The sequence below is a fragment of the Pelodiscus sinensis genome, chromosome 1 (genome assembly GCF_052426305.1).
Source record: "Pelodiscus sinensis isolate ZL-2025 chromosome 1, ASM5242630v1, whole genome shotgun sequence".
NCBI classification, from domain to species: domain Eukaryota; kingdom Metazoa; phylum Chordata; order Testudines; family Trionychidae; genus Pelodiscus; species Pelodiscus sinensis.
Genome location: NC_143052.1, coordinates 355,164,120 through 355,183,696, shown reverse-complemented (window position 1 = coordinate 355,183,696; position 19,577 = coordinate 355,164,120). Strand labels below are relative to the sequence as shown.

Below are 19,577 nucleotides of genomic sequence, written 5' to 3'. Positions count from 1 at the left end.
GGGGGCCGGGGCCGGGAGGGGGGCAGATGAGTTTCCCTGGTGTTGGCCAGAGTGGCCACCAGGGAAAGCTGGGGAGGGCTAGCCTCCCACTAGTTCAAATTAAGGGGCTACACACCCCTTAATTCGAACTAGCTAGTTCGAACTAGGCTTAATCCTCGTGGAATGAGGATTACCTAGTTCGAACTAAGCGCTCCGTTAGTTCGAATTAAATTCGAACTAACGGAGCGCTAGTATAGTGCCTATCAAAGTTAGTTCGAACTAACGTCCGTTAGTTCGAACTAACTTTGTAGTGTAGACATACCCTAACCTTGTTTCTGATTTGCTGTGAAAAATAACTCTGTCTTTATGTCTCAGAGCAGTAGCCACATTAGTCTGTCACCTTGACACAGGATGTTGCTCACACTGAAGAAATGGGTGAAGAGTTATGTCTCCTGAGGAAGAGGGTAGAAATATATCACCCGGGCTGGAAGGACACAGGAAGTAGCTATGAAAGAGCTGATGAGAGAAATCACCCCTCTTACCCCAAAAAGCACAGCTCACATCCCTCCAAGAAAAGGAGGAAGTGGAGAAGGTCTCAAAAGGTTATGGACAAGTTAGGAGTAGTAATCAAGAAGCACTTTGGGGATACTGCTATGTTTGTGGTCGGGGAAACTGAGGCAGACAATCTTATGACAACGATGAATATCTATATTGAGTAATCACCACTTTTATAGGTATAATATTGAAATGCTGCACAGATACAAAGAGGCATCAAGAAAGCCCACTTCCTTACATCTGAGATTATTGGGGTAAACTACAAAGTGTTACAGGACACACTGAACTTTGCAGAATAAATGTGGTAACAATGTTAGAACTTTTGGGAGTTGTATGGTCACAACTTAAATGACAGGTTTGCACGCACTGCCTCTACCTCAGCCAGTGACTAATACACCGAGAGTGAGACACTGCACGACTCAAATCCTGTCTAGCTTATAGAATGTAGACTGCAGGGCTGGTTAGTTGTTAGGTAACCAAATCTGATGTGTTAATTATTACTTCTCGTCATTCAACAGGGACAGATTATCCAATAAGTTCTTGGACTGCACTGAAGACAACTTTTTATTTCAGAAGGTTGAAAAAAACTGCTACGGTGGAGCTCGCTGCGAGGGAGTGTGGGGTGGGGGCTGTTCTAGCTTTGATTTTAACAAAGGGAGGAACTGGTTGACAATTTGAAAGTGGAAGGCAGCTTGGGTGAAAGGGATCGTGAAATCATACAGTTCATGATTCTAAGGAAGGGTAGAAGGGAGAACAGCAAAACAGAGACAATGGATTTCAGGAAGGCAAATTTTAGTAAACTCAGAGAGTTGGTAGGTAAGGTACCATGGGAAGCAAAACTAAGGGTGTGTCTAGAATACAGAGTTTTGTCAACAAAAGTGGACTTTTGTCGACAAAACTATACCAGCGTCTACACTACTGCTGAGTTCTGTCGACATAACGTCGACAGAACTCAGCAGTTTTGTCGACACTGGCATACCTCATTTTACGAGGCATAACACCTTCTGTCGACAGAGTTCTGTCGACAGAAGGTGTTATTGCCTGTAGGGTTGCGTCTAGACTACAGGGTTCTGTCGACAAAGCAGCTTGCTTTGTCGACAGAACTCAATGTGTCTGGACGCTCTTTGTCGACAGAAGTTTTGTCGACAGATACTGTCGACAAAACTTCTGTCGACAAAACCCGGTAGTCTAGATGTACCCTTAGAGGAAAAACAACTGAAGAGATCTGGCAGCTTTTTAAAGGGAATTTATTAAGGGCCCAAAGCAAACTATTCCACTGTGTAGGAAAGACAGAAAGTATGGGAAGAGACCACCTTGGCTTAACCAGGAAATCTTGCATGATCTTAAAAAAAAAGGAGTCAAAGTGGAAAAAGGTCAAATTATAGAGGATCAATATAAGCAAATAACGTGGGTATGCAGGTGCATAATTAGAAAGGCAAAGGCACAAAAAGACCTAAACCTAGCTGGAGGCATAAAGGGTAACAAGAAGACATTCTCCAAATATATTAGAAGCAAGAGGAAGAGCAAGGATGGAGTAGGCCCACTGCTCAGGGAAGAGGGAGAAACAACAGTAAGCAAGAAATTCATCTGTAAGCATCTGGCAGATAATAAGGTGATAGATAACAGCCAGCATGGATTTGTAAAGAACAAATCATGTGAAACTAATTTGAATTTTTCTTTGATGGGATATTAGGCCTTGTAGATAAAAGCGAAGCAGTGGACATGGACTTTAGTAAAGCATTTGATACGGTCTCACATGACCTTCCTGTCAATAAACTCTAAAACCCCATCTAGGTTATATTTCCCTGCACGCTTAAAGCAGTTGGACCAGTTGAAAGCCTTCCCTTTAATCAACCACTCAAGACCCATCTGGAACAAAGCCCCCCCAATTCACTCTTTTCAAATAAATACACAGTCAAAGAGTCACACTTCCAGCCAACAAACACATGGTCAAACGGCTCCACAACTAGCTCCAGTCATCTGTTGGTTGTGTCTATTGGTTGACTGGAGCTAGGTGTGGAGCCGTTTGACCATGTGTTTGTTAGCTGGAAGTGTGACTCTTTGACTGTGTATTTATTTGAACACAGCCCTGCTAGAGTTGGGGTTGCTGTCGTTTGCTGCTCAGCCTTGAATACAGGCCTGGGCCGTACACCATTTACTGCCTGCCCCGACTGGAGTCCTGGACTCATAATTGACCGCTGCTCAGTCCTGACAAAGGGCTCATACTCTAAGGCTGTGTCTACACTGGCATGAATTTCCGGAACTGCTTAAAATGGAATACTATTCCGTTTTCAGTTTTTCCGGAAAAGGAGCGTCTACATTGGCAGGCTGCTTTTCTGGAAAAGACCTTTTTCCGGAAAAGCGTCTGTGGCCAATGTAGACGCGCTTTTCCGGAAAAGAGCCCCGATCGCCATTTTTGGGATCAGGGCTTTTTTCTGGAAAAGAGTACTGGGCTGTCTACACTGGCCCTTTTCCAGAACAGTGTTCCGGAATAAGGATTTATGCCCGAGCAGGAGCAGAATAGTTTTTCCGGAATAGCGGCTGATTTTGTACAGTAGAGCGTCGTTGCTTTTCCAGAAATTCAAGGGCCAGTGTAGACAGCTCGCAGCTTATTCCGGAAAAGCGGCTGATTTTCCGGAATAAGTGGCCCAGTGTAGACACAGCCAAAGACTTTTTCTCTTCTTGCAGGCTAGAGACCCTCACTGGCTAATGCTTTGCTCAGACGGCTGCCCATAGTCACAGGTTTTGGGCTGCCTGCCTGTTCTCTCACTGTGAGTGACTCCCAGCCATGTCGTGAGCTGGAGTGGCGTCCCACTTATGCAGAGGGGCAGGGACAATCTATAGTTCACAATGCTTGGTGAAGAATGTGGGCGGTATTCTCACTTTTGCAGTAAGGAGTCTTGTGCCCACCATTTAAAGTGTGCCTCTTCGGAGGGATGGAGCTCTACAAGCTCTTTAGAAAAGAGAAGATTGGGGGGAGGGGACATGAGAGCCGTTTTCAGGTATCTAAAAGGGTGTCATAAGGAAGAGGGAGAAAACTTGTTCATCTTGGCCCCTGGGGATAGAACAAGAAGCAATGGGCTTAAACTGCAGCAAGGGAGGTTTAGGTTGGACATTAGGAAAAAGTTCCTAACTGTCAGGGTGGTCAAACGCTGGAATAAATTGCCCAGGGAAGTTGTGGAATCCCCATCTCTGGAGATATTTAAGAGTCGGTTAGATAAATGTCTATCAGGGATGGTCTAGACAGTGCTTGGTCCTGCCATGAGGGTAGGGGACTGGACTCGACGACCTCTCGAGGTCCCTTCCAGTTCTAGTGTTCTATGATTCTATGATAAGCTTATCAGTATATGTCTGATAGCCATCGGCAGATGTCCCCAGGAGAGCAACAATAGCTCTTGCCGTAACTGGGGCCTGTACAACAACAGCTGCTCCAGAAGTGTGTGTGTGGGGGGGGAGAAGGAAGTGGGCGTACAACACTGGGGGTACAACAATAGTGTCTCCAAAAGCTCCCCATCATTGTGTCTGTACCTAGCAACCCAATCCCCAACGGAATTGTGAAGCTATTGCTTAACCGTTGGCCATACGCTTTTACAAGATAGAATTCTTGATGACACAAAAGCATGTCTTGTAACCCACAAGTGGGTCACAGTGGAGGTTGATTGGCCGCTCTCTCAGTCAGCCACCCTCCTGGCCCCCTACCTTATAGGGGTAACCCAAAGTGTTTATTGATGGCTCCCAATCAACACAGCGTGAGATTACAGTGGCCAAGGCAGTCATTTTAAATGACTTAGCTACCCAGCTGGAAAACTTCTGCCATCGATTTAGGGCTAAAAGCCACCCACCCAGGATTGGCTGCAGGTCATAGCCAGGACATCAGAGCTACACCCTGATCTGTACCCTGAGCAACACTATGGCAACAAGGCTGTTGGGAAAATCTCTCTAGAGCAGTTTGTCCCGCTATGGTGGGGATCTTTCCCGGCTCCTACACGACCCTGATGAAATGGGCTAGTGAAAGGATCTGAGATCTGAGACCCTGCCCCTGCTGCCTTTACCCAGAGGCCTCCCCAACCACAAGGCCTCCCCTCCCACTCTCCTGTGTGGTGGAGCCCTCCTAACATTGGCATGGGCCCAGGATTCCTGGGGCATGACCCCTAACATTGTGGTGGTCACCTAGGGCAGGGGTTGTGGGTCCCCACCCTGGGATGCTCTCTTGTCACTGGGCATTTCCCGCACCTAGTGATCTTTTCATTCAGTTCAAGCAAATACAATTTATTAAACAGCCAATTTTTTTAAAAAAGCCAAAGAATAAGGAAAAATGGAAAAAGTGGTTAGAAGACAAAGCGCTCGGCTCTGTGACACAGAGACTCACACACAGCGTCTCTGGGGTGTCGGGGCAGGTCCATTCCTCATAGGTCCCAGGACTCCTGCTCAGAGCCTGGCTGCTTCAGGGACGCTGCAGGTCAGACACCTGCTGTGGGTGGCAGGACCCTTCACCCCAGTGGCAGCCCCTCCCCAGGTGGGGTTACGATCCCCTCCCAGTCTCCCCCTGCTCCACCCAGCTCCAGGCTGCTCCAGCCCCAACTCGTCTCTGCTGCGCTGCCTCCGGCACCTGGGCTGCTTCTCAGGCCCCTCAGGCTGTGTGGCTGCAGCCCTGCCCCAGCCAGACTCCGCTGTGGGGCTGTGTCTGGCAGCCATGGCCCCTCCCAGCTCAGCCCAGGCCTATGTCATCCCCTTAGCTCTGCCCCACTCAGCCTGACCCAGGCAAACCCAGCTCACAATGGAGCACAGAGGACAGGACCCTTCCCCACATTCCTCACTCCCTCATTGGCTGCCCGCCCTGTCAATCCGGTTGACCTGGAGCCCTGGCTTCTCCCCATTGGTCATGGGGGGTGTCAGTCTCAGGATCTAGATTTCTCAAAGTCCCTTCCCCTTTCTTTTAACATGGTCAATGAACCAACTAACCCCCCCCCCCAAGCTTTAGTGAGGGGCCAAGCGTCCCCATAAAATTAGGGCCCCTCTCTGGGGCACGGTGGGGCAGGCAGGGCCCATACTCCTCTAGCCCAGCACCCCACTCAGTTCCCGATCTCTAGACCAAGGCGGTTATATATCAGTTATATATCAGTTCCCGATCTCTAGACCAAGGCGGCTGTGATTGTCGGCCACCCCCTGAGCTAGGATGCCCGGCCCCCAGCTTCTCTGCCCTGAGTATGCATCTGAGCCCAGACGTTATTGCTGCCCTGCTCCGAATAAGGGCTTGGCCTGAGGACAGCCCGAGCCACAGACCCTTCACCGCCCACCCTGACTGAGGCCTGAGGTTTATTTAGCAATATTCAGCCCTGACTAGAGGCCTCGGCCACAGACTTTTCCCTGGCCTAGGCCTTGGTGCTAAGAACCATTCGCAGGTCATCCCTGGCAACAGGCCCGGGCCATAGACCCGTCACTGCCCGCCCTGGCCAAGGGCCTGGGTCCCAGAACTGGCTGTGGGCTGCTCGGCCCTGGACACAGGCCTGGGCCAGGGATTATGGGTGTAGAAACCACTGAGCAGGTGGAAAAGGGTCCCTGTGACACTGCAGCAGGAGGCAACCCCACCTCAGGAAGCGAGGGGGGCTGTGGAGTCTGCCAGGGACACACCTGTCCTGGCTGTGCAGGGCACAGACCCCACCCTAGAGCACAGGGTCCCCGTAGCACAGGGGTTTGTGTCCTGAGGGGGAAGAGGAGGAAACCAGGGGTGGCGGGAGAGCTGCAATGTCTCCTCAGCGGTCACTTGGCAAAGGATAAAACAGCTGATGTGACCTCTGTGCAGCCAGGGACCCAGCCCCTGGCTCCAGGTCCGAGAGGCACCTGTGGAACGGCCCTGCCAGAGGGGAGCGATCGCATCCCTGGTCCCTCAGGGGTAGGGAATGGGACGGTGGAAGGGCCCCAATCCAGGGCCTGATTTCTGAGCCCTTTTGTCTGAATGTGACTGTCAGACAGGACCCAGCGCAGGCTGAGGCAGCGGCTGTCTGTGGAAACGCCAATGGCCCGTCCCACAGAGGGGAGGGACGTTCCCAGGCCAGGCTGTCAGCACAGGCCAGAGGGCTCCGTGGTGACCACATCGCAGGTAGCACCCGGGAATCCTGTCAGACCATGAGCAGGCCCTGCCCGACTTTGCGTCCATCTCTCTTCTGTCATACGTTCAGTTACCGGGAGAGAGCAGAGTCAGGACTCCTGAGGCAAGTTTGTCATTCTCTGTGTGACCTTAACCAAGTCAATCACTCTTTGCCTCAGTTTACCCATGGCTATAAGGACGGTATGTCTATCTTGACTTTTCTTTGCCAGCTGTTTTGAAGAGACGTCAGTGAAAGGTGCTGCACAGTGTCATGATAAACGCAGACGAGAACTACTGATTTCAGATCCCTTAGGAATAGCCCCGAGGGCCTGTGGAAAGTGTTTGTGTCTCCCCTCAGCCGTGTGTCTGCAGATCTGTCTCTACTGTCTGCCGAGCCCTCCATGGTGACCCAGGCATTTCCCTAGTTTTTATTTTTTTTTTAACTAATCAACTATAATTTTAAAATGTGCACAAATACACAGATCAGCCCATTCCCTTGTGAAGCAGCAGAGACTCTGAAACTTCTCATCTCCCGCTGGGAATGTCCCTTAATTAGTGTTTACTGCTACCCCTGGAGAAAGCGTCCCGAAGCAGACCTGGAACAGAGTCGCTGTCCTGAGAGTCTCCCCAGATGTCACTTCTCCATAGAGGCTGAGTGATGCCCACTGGGATGGCACAGAGCTGCCTTATAAATGGTGCAGTCCTAGTGACAGGTCTTAGCATGGGACGCTGCTGCAGAGCGTGCGGTGAGAGAGGGACACGGCTACTTGAGAGATTCCCGGGGAAGATGCTTCCAGCCCAGGTCTGACAGGTACCATTCACTGCGGAGTCACTCTCCTCCTCGATCCCCTAGTGCATCGTGCGTGTGCTGGGAGAGGGAGTAATTCTCTGGTCCTATTTACACTGCACAGGCCTTATTCCTCCTAGGGTACTTTCCATTCTTTTTTCTTCATCCACACCCTGGCTGATCCCTCCAGCTCTGTGGTTGCTTCATTTCTGTGGCCCAGGGGATCCTTCAAGAAGAAAGGGGGTGGCAGATGGACAATACTAAGCAGAAGTCTGAGGCCACGACCCATGGATTGTTCAGGTTTCTAGGAGGGAAAACTCTGCTTGGAGGAAGAATTGATCTAAGAACCCAGGGACCAGCTGTGTGTTAATGACAGAAGCTGTCCCTCCTCCCCTCACATCTCAGGGCTCTGGCTGGTAACAGGGTGGCTGTTACCTGACTTGGGTCTCTTGGAGAGCCAGGAGGTGATAGGGCTCCTCACTGTGACAGATTTATGAACTTTTGAACAAGGGTCACACCCCTACTCTCCTGTCGCCTTGAATGAGCTGGCTAAACTCTCATGTCTGAAATTTTCCAACAACAATTCACAGGTTGGCAGACATTCTCTGAGTGACATTTCAGTCCAAATTGTTAACAACTGTCAAACTTATTAGCAACTGAAAATGAGGCCTTCTGATTGAAAACGCCAGGCAGCCTGCACTAACTGTGATGCTACTGGCAGTAGCTACAATGGCCAATCAAGTTGGAAATCCCATTCAGCAAGGCTCTGGGCTCCAATAAACGCTGTGGCATGGAGTTCCACAGGCCAAACTGGTAGAAACTAGAAACAAAAACAAAAATTCCCAAACTACTGTCAGTGTTGTACATTCAGACTTGCAGTGTAATTGCATTTTTCCTTGTTCGTCTATTGTGGGACACAGTAAATATAAATGCCTGGTCTGCTTTCTTTAGTGATAGACTTATGATGAGAAGACACAAATTGATCATCCAATATCAACTGCAGTGTAACACAGGCAGTTAAATGTCATCCAGGCACATGGATCTCCACCTTCTTTTGAAATGTCCAGTATAGGAGCTTCCCTGGCCTCCAGGGGCGTCCATTCCATGATCTCTCTCTTCTCACAGGGAGGAAGTTTGCCCTGAGATTTAATCTGACTCAGCCGTGCTGTAGTTTGCTTCCATTACCTCTTGCCCTGCCCTCTGCAGCAAGAGACACCAGCCTCCCTCCAGCGTTCTCATGCCACCTGTCATCTCTGCCTCCCCCCATTCTCCTCTTTACCAAACTTAACACACCCAGTTCCTTTAGCTGGTTCGTGCGGTTCAAGTTCCATCCCTTGGAGCATCTTTCTCAATTGCTTCTGGCTCCTTTCCAGTCTCTCGGCACCTTCCTACCCAGCACTGTCCTGAACTTGGCACATTGCATTGACCTAGCTACCACCTCCCGGGGAGGGGATGTACCTGTGATGGGAGAACACCTGCCGTCCAGGTAAGCTGTACACACCCTAATATACTAAGGCAGCCCCGCTGTAGCACTTCAAATGCAGACAGCCCTGCAGCCCCTCGCCCAGCAAAGCAGCCAGGCTGCATCTGCAGACATGGGGAGCTGGAGGACCCTACCCTTCTCCTCACACTTACACCTCTGGGTAACAGTCAGTGTTCAATATTTGGCCCTTACTTTTTAACAAACTTTGCCTGGCTTCGGCCTCCAGCCACTGTCCCCTGCTCTGCTCTTCTCAGCTAGAAGATGGAGACGGTTCTTTCCATGTAGGCTGAATAGATGAATCTCCTTACGTCTCTCACTCGTCACCGTTTTCTCCAGCTGCCAATCATTTCTGCGGCTATTTCTGCACACGCTCAAATTTGACAAACTTGCAGGGCTGGACACAGAGGCTGTGTCTACACTGGCATGAATTTCCGGAATTGCTTAAAACAGAATAGTTTTCGTTATAAGTATTTCCGGAAAAAGAGCATCTACACTGGCAGGCTGCTTTTCCGGAAAAGCCCTTTTTCCGGAAAAGCGTCTGTGGCCAATGTAGACGCGCTTTTCCGGAAAAGAGCCCCGATCGCCATTTTCGCGATCGGGGCTTTTTTCCGGAAAAGACTACAGGGCTGTCTACACTGGCCCTTTTCCGGAACAGTGTTCTGGAATAAGGACTTATGCCTGAGCGGGAGCAGAATAGTTTTTCCAGAATAGCGGCTGATTTTGTACAGTAGAGCATCGTTGCTTTTCTGGAAATTCAAGGGCCAGTGTAGACAGCTCACAGCTTATTCCGGAAAAGCGGCTGATTTTCTGGAATAAGTGGCCCAGTGTAGACACAGTCAGACACTTTCACCAGTGCAAGGGCAGAGATAAAATCCTTCCCTGTCCCCACTCACCACTGCCCTGTGTGTGCATCCGAGGGCCACAGCTGCCCTTTGGACCACAGCACTGCATTGCGATGCCTTCTGAACCTGCTTGATAGTCACTTTCTGTGAGCCTTTGCTCTGCCAGACATGGGCATTTCCAAGCTGGTTTTCTATTCATTTGCATCACTTCCCACTTGTATTCTTCGATATTTTGCCTCCCCTGTTTGTCACCCATTGCTCCCCTCCCCCAAATTACAATCCTCTGCCTTCCAGAACCCAGTGCCCCCGTCTGTGGGATGGGCCTGCATTCCCTCCAGCGAGGGGATAACTTTCCATTTGGCTGTATGAACACATGTTGTTTGCATGGGCCCAGACCAATCGGTGTGGCTGCTTGGGCCTCCAACTTGTAACCACTCTGCCGAGCGTTTATCCGCGGTGATTTTCTATTTGCTTCCAGATCTGTGATGAAAATATTGAATAGCAGCAGATCTAAAAAGGTTCCCAGCAGAAGACCACTAGAAAGAGTCCTGTTCCCATCACAATGGTTTTCTGAGATCTGTCTGCCCGTGTTTAGACCATTTAATGTACGCTCCATTGATAACGTCTAATTTATATATTTTTAATTGGATCGTGTCCTTTAATACATAAAACAAGAGAACTCAAAATCTGTTGTTCCTACCTGATTCCCTTGATCAGCCTAATGCAGTGTTTGCCAAAGGGTGCTCCGCAGAACCCTGGGGTTCCATGAAGTGAAAATAAGGGTTCCGCAAGAAAATTCCCTTACAATCACATTTTATGATTTAAAAAAAGTAATAATTAAGATGATGTGATATTTGTTTTTAAATATGTGCAATTAAACTACCTGTTGATCTCATGACCTGTTTAGCATTTGTTTATTATTATCCTTACTTATCTGTGGCCTACTTTTTCAGCTCCATATATTAGACCAGGGGTCTCCAAACTACGGCCCGCGGGCCGGATGCGGCCCGCGAGGCCCTCTCATCCGGCCCGTGGAGACCTTTTGTCTGGCCCCGCCTTCTTCCGCGTGCCGGCGAGATTATCCCTGAGCTTGAGTCCGAGCATTGGTGTCAGCGGGAGAAACGGATTCGCAGGCAGCTGCGCGAGGCCCCAGCGCGGGCACGGGACAGCAGGTAGCCCAGGTCAGGGACGGCTCCGCGTGCCGCTTGGCCGGGCGGGCGAAAAAGGGGGGTCTCGAAGGCGGGCTCCGGATCAGACCCGGCGGCAGAGGATCGCGGGAGGCTGGACGGAGGGGAGGAAACCCGACGGTGGTTTCTCAGGGGCTAGGAGCGAGGGGCTACTTCTCCGGGGGCGGGGCTAAGGAGCTGGTGCCCATTGCAGGAGGCGGTCTGGTTGCTGTGGCACAGCCTCTGGGTGACGCTGTGCCGTGCCTAGCGCGCTGCCCTGGTCCCTGCAGTGCGCCCTGAAGAAACATCCCTCTCCCTTCCACATCTGGTCTCTCTCATCCACAACCCAGAGCAGCACCGCCCTGCCGGGTATCAGTCTGTGGGAGCGTTGGGCACTGCTTTCCAACTTCCTTTACCAAGTGATAACGTGTCTGCTTTCAAACCAGCTTTTCCCATTAAAATGCATGCCCCTTGTTCCATGGGGCTATGTTACAAATTGTCACCTCATTCCCTGCATGATAGGAGAGCGATCACATCTCTTCAAGTGTGAGTGTCTTAGGATGAACATATTGCCAGGATTATGTTGCTTACAATTTTCATCACATTGCGCAGGTGGAAATGAGTTCTCAGCAGTTTCCCTGTTCTGGAGCCCCTCCTGCAGGACTAGGACAAGCACCACCCCCAATTTCAAACAGTGATTTCTAAAGCCAGAAATGTCTGCTATTTTGGCATCCAGGAAACAATTTCACCATTCACACTAATACAGGTGTTCATGTGTAGTGTATCAATGTGTTATTAAATAATAACTGAATAAAATAATATTAAATAAATAATTAAAAACAACATCCATGTTTTGATTGCTTTTTATTTGGACCTCAAGTGAGTAGTCGGCCCCCGAACTGCTGTTTGATAGTTAATGCGGCCCTCGGGCTGAAAAGTTTGGAGACCCCTGTATTAGACTATAAGGGGTTCCGCAAAATTCTTTCAAATTTAAAAGGGTTCCGTGGCCAATTAAAATTGGGAAACACTGGCCTAATGTGTTCTCTGATTCAAGGATGAAATCAGGCTCATTTGACATTGTCGGTTTTCTATACATCATGATGTTGCCTGGCATTAATTAGATTCCAAACTTTTTGTAACCATTTGCATATCAGCTTTTCCATTATTTCCTTTCCTTGTCAACTCTTTTTTCCCCAAGTTTGTCTTTTTTTAACTACATTATGCAGAAAATTGCCTTTCATTTGCCATTATTTATTTAAAGTATGTATTTTGCATTTGCTACCTGATTACAGATTTCTAGTTCTAAATGAGCCGTGTGATGGATCCTTGTGTGCAACTCGAGTGTTTATAATTCAGCTACACCAGACTAGCACGGCTACATTTCTATCACTATTATAATTCAAATGTTTGACTTGATATTTTTAAAATCCTCCTTTGTTGCTAATAGACTGGAATATAGTTCACCTCCTTAGGCAATATGAGGCTATAACAATGCTATGTTCCAAATTCAGAACAAAACTATTTCTTATACATATTTACCTTTTATGCAACATTAACAAGTTTCCTTTCTGCGTCTAGGAATTGTCTAAACCTTTCCTAGGGTTTCTTTTTGTTCTTAATATGCTAAATAACCTCCTTTCTCTGATCTTTACTTCCAAGAGTTGTGAATATGTCCATAATAGTTTAATCATCCCTCGTTCATTTTCATATCTTCCAATTTGTATTATTTGCTTTTTTTCTCTCCCCATCCCTTTGTTATAGATTGCTCCCTCCATCCTAATTTCTTATTTCCATTTTTCACACAGCTGGGATCTAACAACAAATTTTTAACCCACAGTTGCTGTGACATGGTGGCTTTCAACTCTCCCATGAACTCTTCTTAAAAAATCTGTGACAGACCCCCCCCCCAGGCTTTCTGAAATGGACAGATGGACATGAATAAGCATAACTCAAAGGTGCTTTGAACGAATTATTTCATGTAACCAATCCCCTGGGTCTGTTTATGTTACTTTGATGTGTGTATCATTTTTGTGTGTGAAATTAGACATATGGAGAGGGGAATACTTTGTGGGTTTAAATGTGTGAATGAGACACATGGAGGGTGTTACCTTCAAAGTCTTGAGGAGCAACTGTTAATCTCTTTTCTCCTTAACTCTGAGCAGGGGTTGATAGGGAGGGACCTCAATTCTTTAAAAAAGAATAGGAAAACAGGGGCTGAGGTCTTTTGGCTGGTCTGCATCTGAAGGAAGGAGCCAAAGACCCCAGGGTGGAGAAACAGCCTGGTTTGGAGGGGCAGCTGGAAAAGAGGCTTTAGGGGGAGTTTGAGTAAGTTTGTGCTGAGGTTTCAGTGGAGAATTAGCCAAGCTTTTTTGTGTCTTTTGATTTGTAACTTACTTTGCTCTGCCTGTTCTCACTTATTATCACTTCAATCCTACTGCTTGTACTTAATACAATCACTTTTATTGTCTATCAAGCCCTGTGTAAACAACTGTTACCTGGAGAGGCAACCAGTGTGCACATTCCCTTTTCCATTGCTAAGGGGGCTCAGCCAGGTAATTCACTGGGGGTCTGATCCCATTTGGGGAGGAGCCGGGCTCCTAATTGCATTCGCCTTGGACCTGAAGGCTGTGTCTAGACTGGCCAGTTTTTCCGGAAAATCAGCCGCTTTTCCGGAAAAACTTGCCAGCTGTCTACACTGGCCACTTGGGGTAAGTCTAAACTACACGCCTCTGTCGGCAGAGGCATGTAGATTTGTTTTTTTGGAAAAGGTAAATGAAGCCGCGATTTAAATGATCGCGGCTTCATTTACATTTACATGGCTGCTGCGCTGAGCCGACAAACAGCTGATCAGCTGTTTGTCCGCTCGTGCGCTAGTCTGGACGTCCCCCCGATGACATCAAAGCCCTTTGTCGGCAGCCCCGGTAAACCTCATTCCACGAGGAATACCAGGGCTGCCGACAAAGGGCTTTGATGTCGACAGGGAGAACGTTCAGACTAGCGCGCGAGCCGACAAACAGCTGATCAGCTGTTTGTCAGCTCAGCGCGGCAGCCATATAAATGTAAATGAAGCTGCAATCATTTATATCGCGGCTTCATTTGCCTTTTCCTATGTGTCTAATCTACATGCCTCTGCCGACAGAGGCATGTAGTCTAGACACAGCCTTGAATTGCCACAAAAGCACTGACTTCCTACTGTAAGAAATCAGTGCTTCTTGCGAAAATACTATGCTGCTCCCGATCAGGCAAAAGTCCCTTTTGCGCAAAGCTTTTGCTCAAAAGGGCCAGTGTAGACAGCTCAGATTTGTTTTCCGCAAAAAAGCCCCGATTGCGAAAATGGCAATCGGGGCTTTTTTGTGGAAAAGCGCGTCTAGATTGGCATGGACGTTTTTTCTGCTAAAAGTGCTTTTGCGGAAAAGCATCCTGCCAATCTAGATGCTCTGTTCCGAAAATGCTTTTAACGGAAAACTTTTCCGTTAAAAGCATTTGCGGAAAATCATGCCAGTCTAGACGCAGCCGAAGAGGTTCAGTGTTTGTGCTGCTTTTCAGGGATCTCAGCTCGGGGCCTTGGCTGGGGGAGACCAAGGAGCTGGCTCAGCAGAACAGGGTGGTGAGAAGTCCCAAAAAGCAGGAAGGCGAGCGGCAGTGGCCGTGTCAGCGCCCTGGGAGGTCCACCCAAGGGGTCGTCTGTGACCAAACCCCATCACAATCCCAAAGATCATTCCCATGGGTTTTTTTTCTGATTTTTTCCTCCCTAACAATTCAGCTGATAATTTCCCTCGGAAATGGGAAATTAAACCTTTTACGGCATTTCATGTCTACAGATTGTATTGGTTGTTGAAGTTCCCCACGTTTTCATGGCAGTAAAATCATTGCAATGTGTATCATCCTTTCCTCTATCATGTCCCCCTTATATGTCTCCTTCCTAAATTAAACTGTCCCTGACTTTTCAGTCCGTTCACACAGGGCAGCCTCCCCGATTCCCACAGCTTGTCTGAGAAACCCCCTGTGCATCAGCTGAGTCCTTTCCAGAGAACAGGTGATGAAAACTGAGCACCTGTCCAGAGCAAGTTCTTCTCCATCCCATTCCTTTGGCATCCCAAGATTGTCCTAGTTTTGGCCACTGCTGTGACTGAGGCTATGTCTAGACTGTAGGTTTTTTTCAGAAGAAACTTTTCCAGAAGAGATCTTCCAAAAAAACTTCTTCCAAGAGAGAGCATCCACACTGCCCAAACGCATCGAAAAAGCGATCTGCTTTTTTGAAAGAGAGCCTTCACATTGAATGGACACTATCTTGCATTTAAGCTGTGATTACTATAGACGGAGTGGCTACCAGGGCACCTGTGCTTTCTCCTCTTTCCTCTTCTTCCGAAAGAAATCCCTCTTCCCCATCCACACACGGCTTTCGGGAAAAGGCTCCTTCCTTGTAGAATGAGGTTTACCAATGCTGGAAAACCCCCTCTGTTCTTACATCAAGTTAGGGAAATGGTCAGAGGTAAACAGGATGAGGTTTAATAAAGAGAAATGCAAAGTGCTCCACTTAGGAAGGAACAATCAGTTCCATACATACAAGATGGGAAGCGACTGTCTAGGAAGGAGCATGACGGAAAGGGATCTAGGGGTCATAGTGGACCACAAGTTGAATATGAGTCAATAGTGTGATGCTGTTGCAAAAAAAGCAAATATGATTCTAGGTTGTATCAACAGGTGTGTTGTAAGCAAAACTCGTGAAGTCATTCTGCCGCTCTACTCTGCACTAGTTAGGCCTCAGCTGGAGTACTGTGTCCAGTTCTGGGAACCACATTTCAAGAAAGATGTGGAGAAATTGTAAAGGGTACAGAGAAGAGCGACAAGAATGATTAAAGGTCTAGAGAACATGACCTATGAAGCCAGGCTTCATGAACTGGGCTTGTTTAGTTTGGAAAAAAGAAGATTAAGGGGGGACATGATAGCGGTTTTCAAATATGTAAAAGGGTGTCACAAGGAGGAAGGAGAAAATTTGTTCCTCTTGGTTTCTGAGGACAGGACAAGGAGTAATGGGCTTAAAGTGCAGCAAGGGAGGTTTAGATTGGACATTAGGAAAAAATTCCTAACTGTCAGGGTGGTCAAATATTGGAATAAATTGCCAAGGGAGGTGGTGGAATCTCCCTCTCTGGAGATATTTAAGAACAGGTTAGATAGACATCTGTCAGGGATGGTGTAGACGGAGCTTGGTCCTGCCTTGAGGGCGGGGGGCTGGACTCGATGACCTCTTGAGGTCCCTTCCAGTCCTATGATTCTATGATTCTATCACTCAATCGCAGTGTGGATGTAAGTGAATTTTTTTTCAGAAAAACGTCTGTTTTTCCGAAAAATCTTTGCAGTGTAGACATACCCTGAGATGTTGTTTCTCTGCAGTTGCTAGCTATGACCCCCAGGGCTTTTCACTGAGGTCTGTTCTAGCTGGGATGGTTCCCTCTGGTACGGGTCTTGGCAAAGGTTTGAGGTTTGTCCCACTCTCCAATTTTGACCAACCAGACGAACGGGAAATGTCGTACTATGAAGAATCTCTTGCCTGACTTCCAAGGCATTGAGGATCAGAGATGGGTAACAAGAGCCCCAAATAATTTTTCCTGCTAGTGCCTATTAAAATTTCCCAGACCACGACACATTATTGATGCATAAAATATGGCTTTCACGTTAGAAAGGCCAGATGTTCATCGATCCTTTATCCAAATAATGAAAATGTCACATTTCAATGTGTGAAGACACCAATCTCTTTCAAACAAGACACCAGCTACAAGCAGTGCATGTGTTGTCTTATAAAATATTGTCTGTCCTTCCAGGCATTTGTCCTGCCACCATCATCCTAGACCCAGAGCACCAGGACATCAGAAGAACATACGGTAGAGATAGGAGTCATTGTTCTACCTCAGAGTTGGATCCATTCTACTCTTCTCCATGTCAGATTCCAACACAACCCACTTCACCAACCCCTCCGTCTTCATCCTGCAGGGTATCCCTGGCCTGGAGTCGTCCCATGTCTGGATTGCCATCCCCTTCTGCGTCATGTACATCATAGCCCTCTTGGGGAACTTCACCATCCTCTTCATTGTGAAGACGGAGTCGAGCCTCCATGAGCCTGTGTACTATTTCGTCTGCATGCTGGCCATGACTGACCTGGTCGTATCCACATCCATGCTGCCCAAAATGCTGGGCGTCTTCTGGTTCAATTCCAGGGAGATCGATTTCAATGCCTGCCTCACTCAGCTCTATTTCTTTCACTGTTTCTCAACAATAGAGTCTGGGATCTTCGTGGCCATGGCGTTGGATCGCTACGTGGCCATCTGCCACCCCCTGCGACATTCCACCATCCTGACCAACCCCGTGGTGATCAAGGTCTGCCTGGCTGTGGTGCTGCGTGCTGGCTTCATCATACTGCCCTTTGTCCTCCTGGCCCGGCAGTGGTCATATTGTAGATCGAATATGGTTCCCCAGCCATACTGTGTGCACATGGCCGTGGTGCGGCTGGCCTGTAGTGATTACAGCACCAGTAGTTACTATGGACTCTTTGTGCTATTCTTTATTAATGGACTGGATGTGATTTTCATTATTGTGTCCTATATTCAGATCCTCAGGGCCATCTTCAGACTGCCCACCAAGGACGCCCGGATCAAAACTTTTGGGACCTGTATCTCCCACCTCTGTTCCATCATAGTGTTTTACATCCCAGGTCTCTACTTCTCCCTCTCAGGACGATTTGACAAGAAGAAGCCTCCCCCTTTCCAAGTTCTTATTAACAACCTGTACTACTTGATGCCCCCCGTGCTAAACCCCATCATCTACGGGATGAGGACCAAACAGATCCGGGACAGGCTGTTGAAGCTGTTTATTCATAAAGGCACCTGAGGTTTTCTCCTGGGGCTCTGGCTCACAGACTAAGGTGTGTGCAGAGCTGGCTGGTGACATGGTGCTGGACTTTCTTCCCTGAATCACTGGCTGGCCCATCCGAGTTATTAAATCCTGGCTACATCTCTATCACCGTTCTGGTCTGACTGTGCTCTGTCCGTGAGACGAGCTGGGGAACTGATCGGGGAACCTCTCATTGATTCGTAGGGTTTTTCCACTTTTTCAATTTTCTGGTAACTGGACACCTGAGGCCCTGTGGCCTTCCCGCTTGTTCCCTCACAGACTCACCCTCTACCCAAACTTTTCCCCACCATTTTTTCCATTTCATTCCCCACGTCTCCACCTCTGTTCTGACTCTCCAGTGCACCAGCACTCTCACCCACCCCTTTCTGCCACTCCTCCATCATTCAGTGGATCATCTCCCCCTTCATCTGCACCAGCTGGGCTTCCTGAGGACCAGGGTAGTGACAAGAGCTGCCACCGACTGACAAGAAGCCTGCAATGAGGATGCAGCCCCGGGGCCAGCAGGCCAGGCAGGAGGGCAGAAGGAAGACGGAAGCTGTTTAAAAGCAGCCAAGGGTTGTGAGCAGGGTTCTGGGGCTGGTGGAGGAGGCCAGGCATCATACAGTCTGTAGGATGTACATCTCCGCTACAAAACCCTGAGGGCAGAAACCATAGTGAAGCCAATGTCTTTAGCTTGCAGTTCCCTTTAAAATGATTAGGGGTTTGGAACGGGTCCCGTATGAGGAGAGGCTAAAGCAACTGGGACATTTCAGTTTCGAAAAGAGGAGACTGAGGGGGGGATAGGATAGAAGGATTTAAAGACATGAGTGGTGTGGAGAGGGTGAATAAAGAAAAGTTCTTCATTAGTTCCCATAATAGAAGAACTAGAAGACACAAAATTAAATTAATGGATAGCAGGTTTAAAACTAATACAAGAAAGTTCTTTTTCACACAGCGCATAGTTAACCTGTGGAACTCCTTGCCAGGGGAGGCTGTGAAGGCTGGGACTATAACAGAGTTTAAAGAGAAGCTAGATAATTTCATGAAGGTTAGGTCCATAAAAGGCTATTAGCCATGGCCTTGGAATGGTGTCCCTGGCCTCTGTTTATCAGAGGCTGGAGATGGATGGCACGAGACAAATCGCTTGATCATTGTCTTCAGTCCACCCCCTCTGAGGCATCTGGTGCTGGCCACTGTTGGCAGACAGGATACTGGGCTAGATGGACCTTTGGTCTGACCCAGTACGGCCGTTCTTATGTTCTTATGTTTGTTTGTGCTCTCTGGGGGCCTGTCGCAGTGGTCCTCAAACTTTTTTTTTTCAATGACCACTTGAAAATGGCTGATACTCTCGGCAGACCAGTTATTGATGTTTTTAAATGTTGTTTGTACCACTTGCTAACTATTGTACAGTGCGCTGGATAAAGGTGCGATACTGAAAACCTTTAGAATAATTATGTTCCTGATGAGCTTGTGAAAACTAACTGCCTCTTTACGTCACAGACGGGTAGCCGTGTTAGTCTGTCACTCTGACACAGGAGCTAGCTGGCCCATTATTGGATTTGAATTGGAAGATGCGAGTCCCCGTTTCCCCCACTGTGGTGTGATTGCCCCCAGTTCTGAGCAAAGTGGGGTGTGGGAGGTATCTAATGAAAGCTTCTGCTCTGCTGATTATATTTATGCTGCTCAGATTCATGTTTGAAATTGTATGTAAAGTTATGAGTATTGGCTCTGTACTTGCCTTTTCAATGTTTTTTGTCTGGGAGGCAGAAGCTGGCACCGACCACATTTT

General features: G+C 48.2%; 1 protein-coding gene across 1 annotated transcript; it reads left to right on the top strand.

Moving 5' to 3' along the window:
* The first annotated feature begins 16,837 nt into the window (after nucleotides 1-16,837).
* LOC149526088 (olfactory receptor 51E1-like) lies at nucleotides 16,838-17,785 on the top strand. The gene has a single exon (XM_089777195.1). It carries the CDS (start codon nucleotides 16,838-16,840, stop codon nucleotides 17,783-17,785), a length of 948 nt encoding a protein of 315 aa, XP_089633321.1.
* The last annotated feature ends 1,792 nt before the right edge of the window (nucleotides 17,786-19,577 follow it).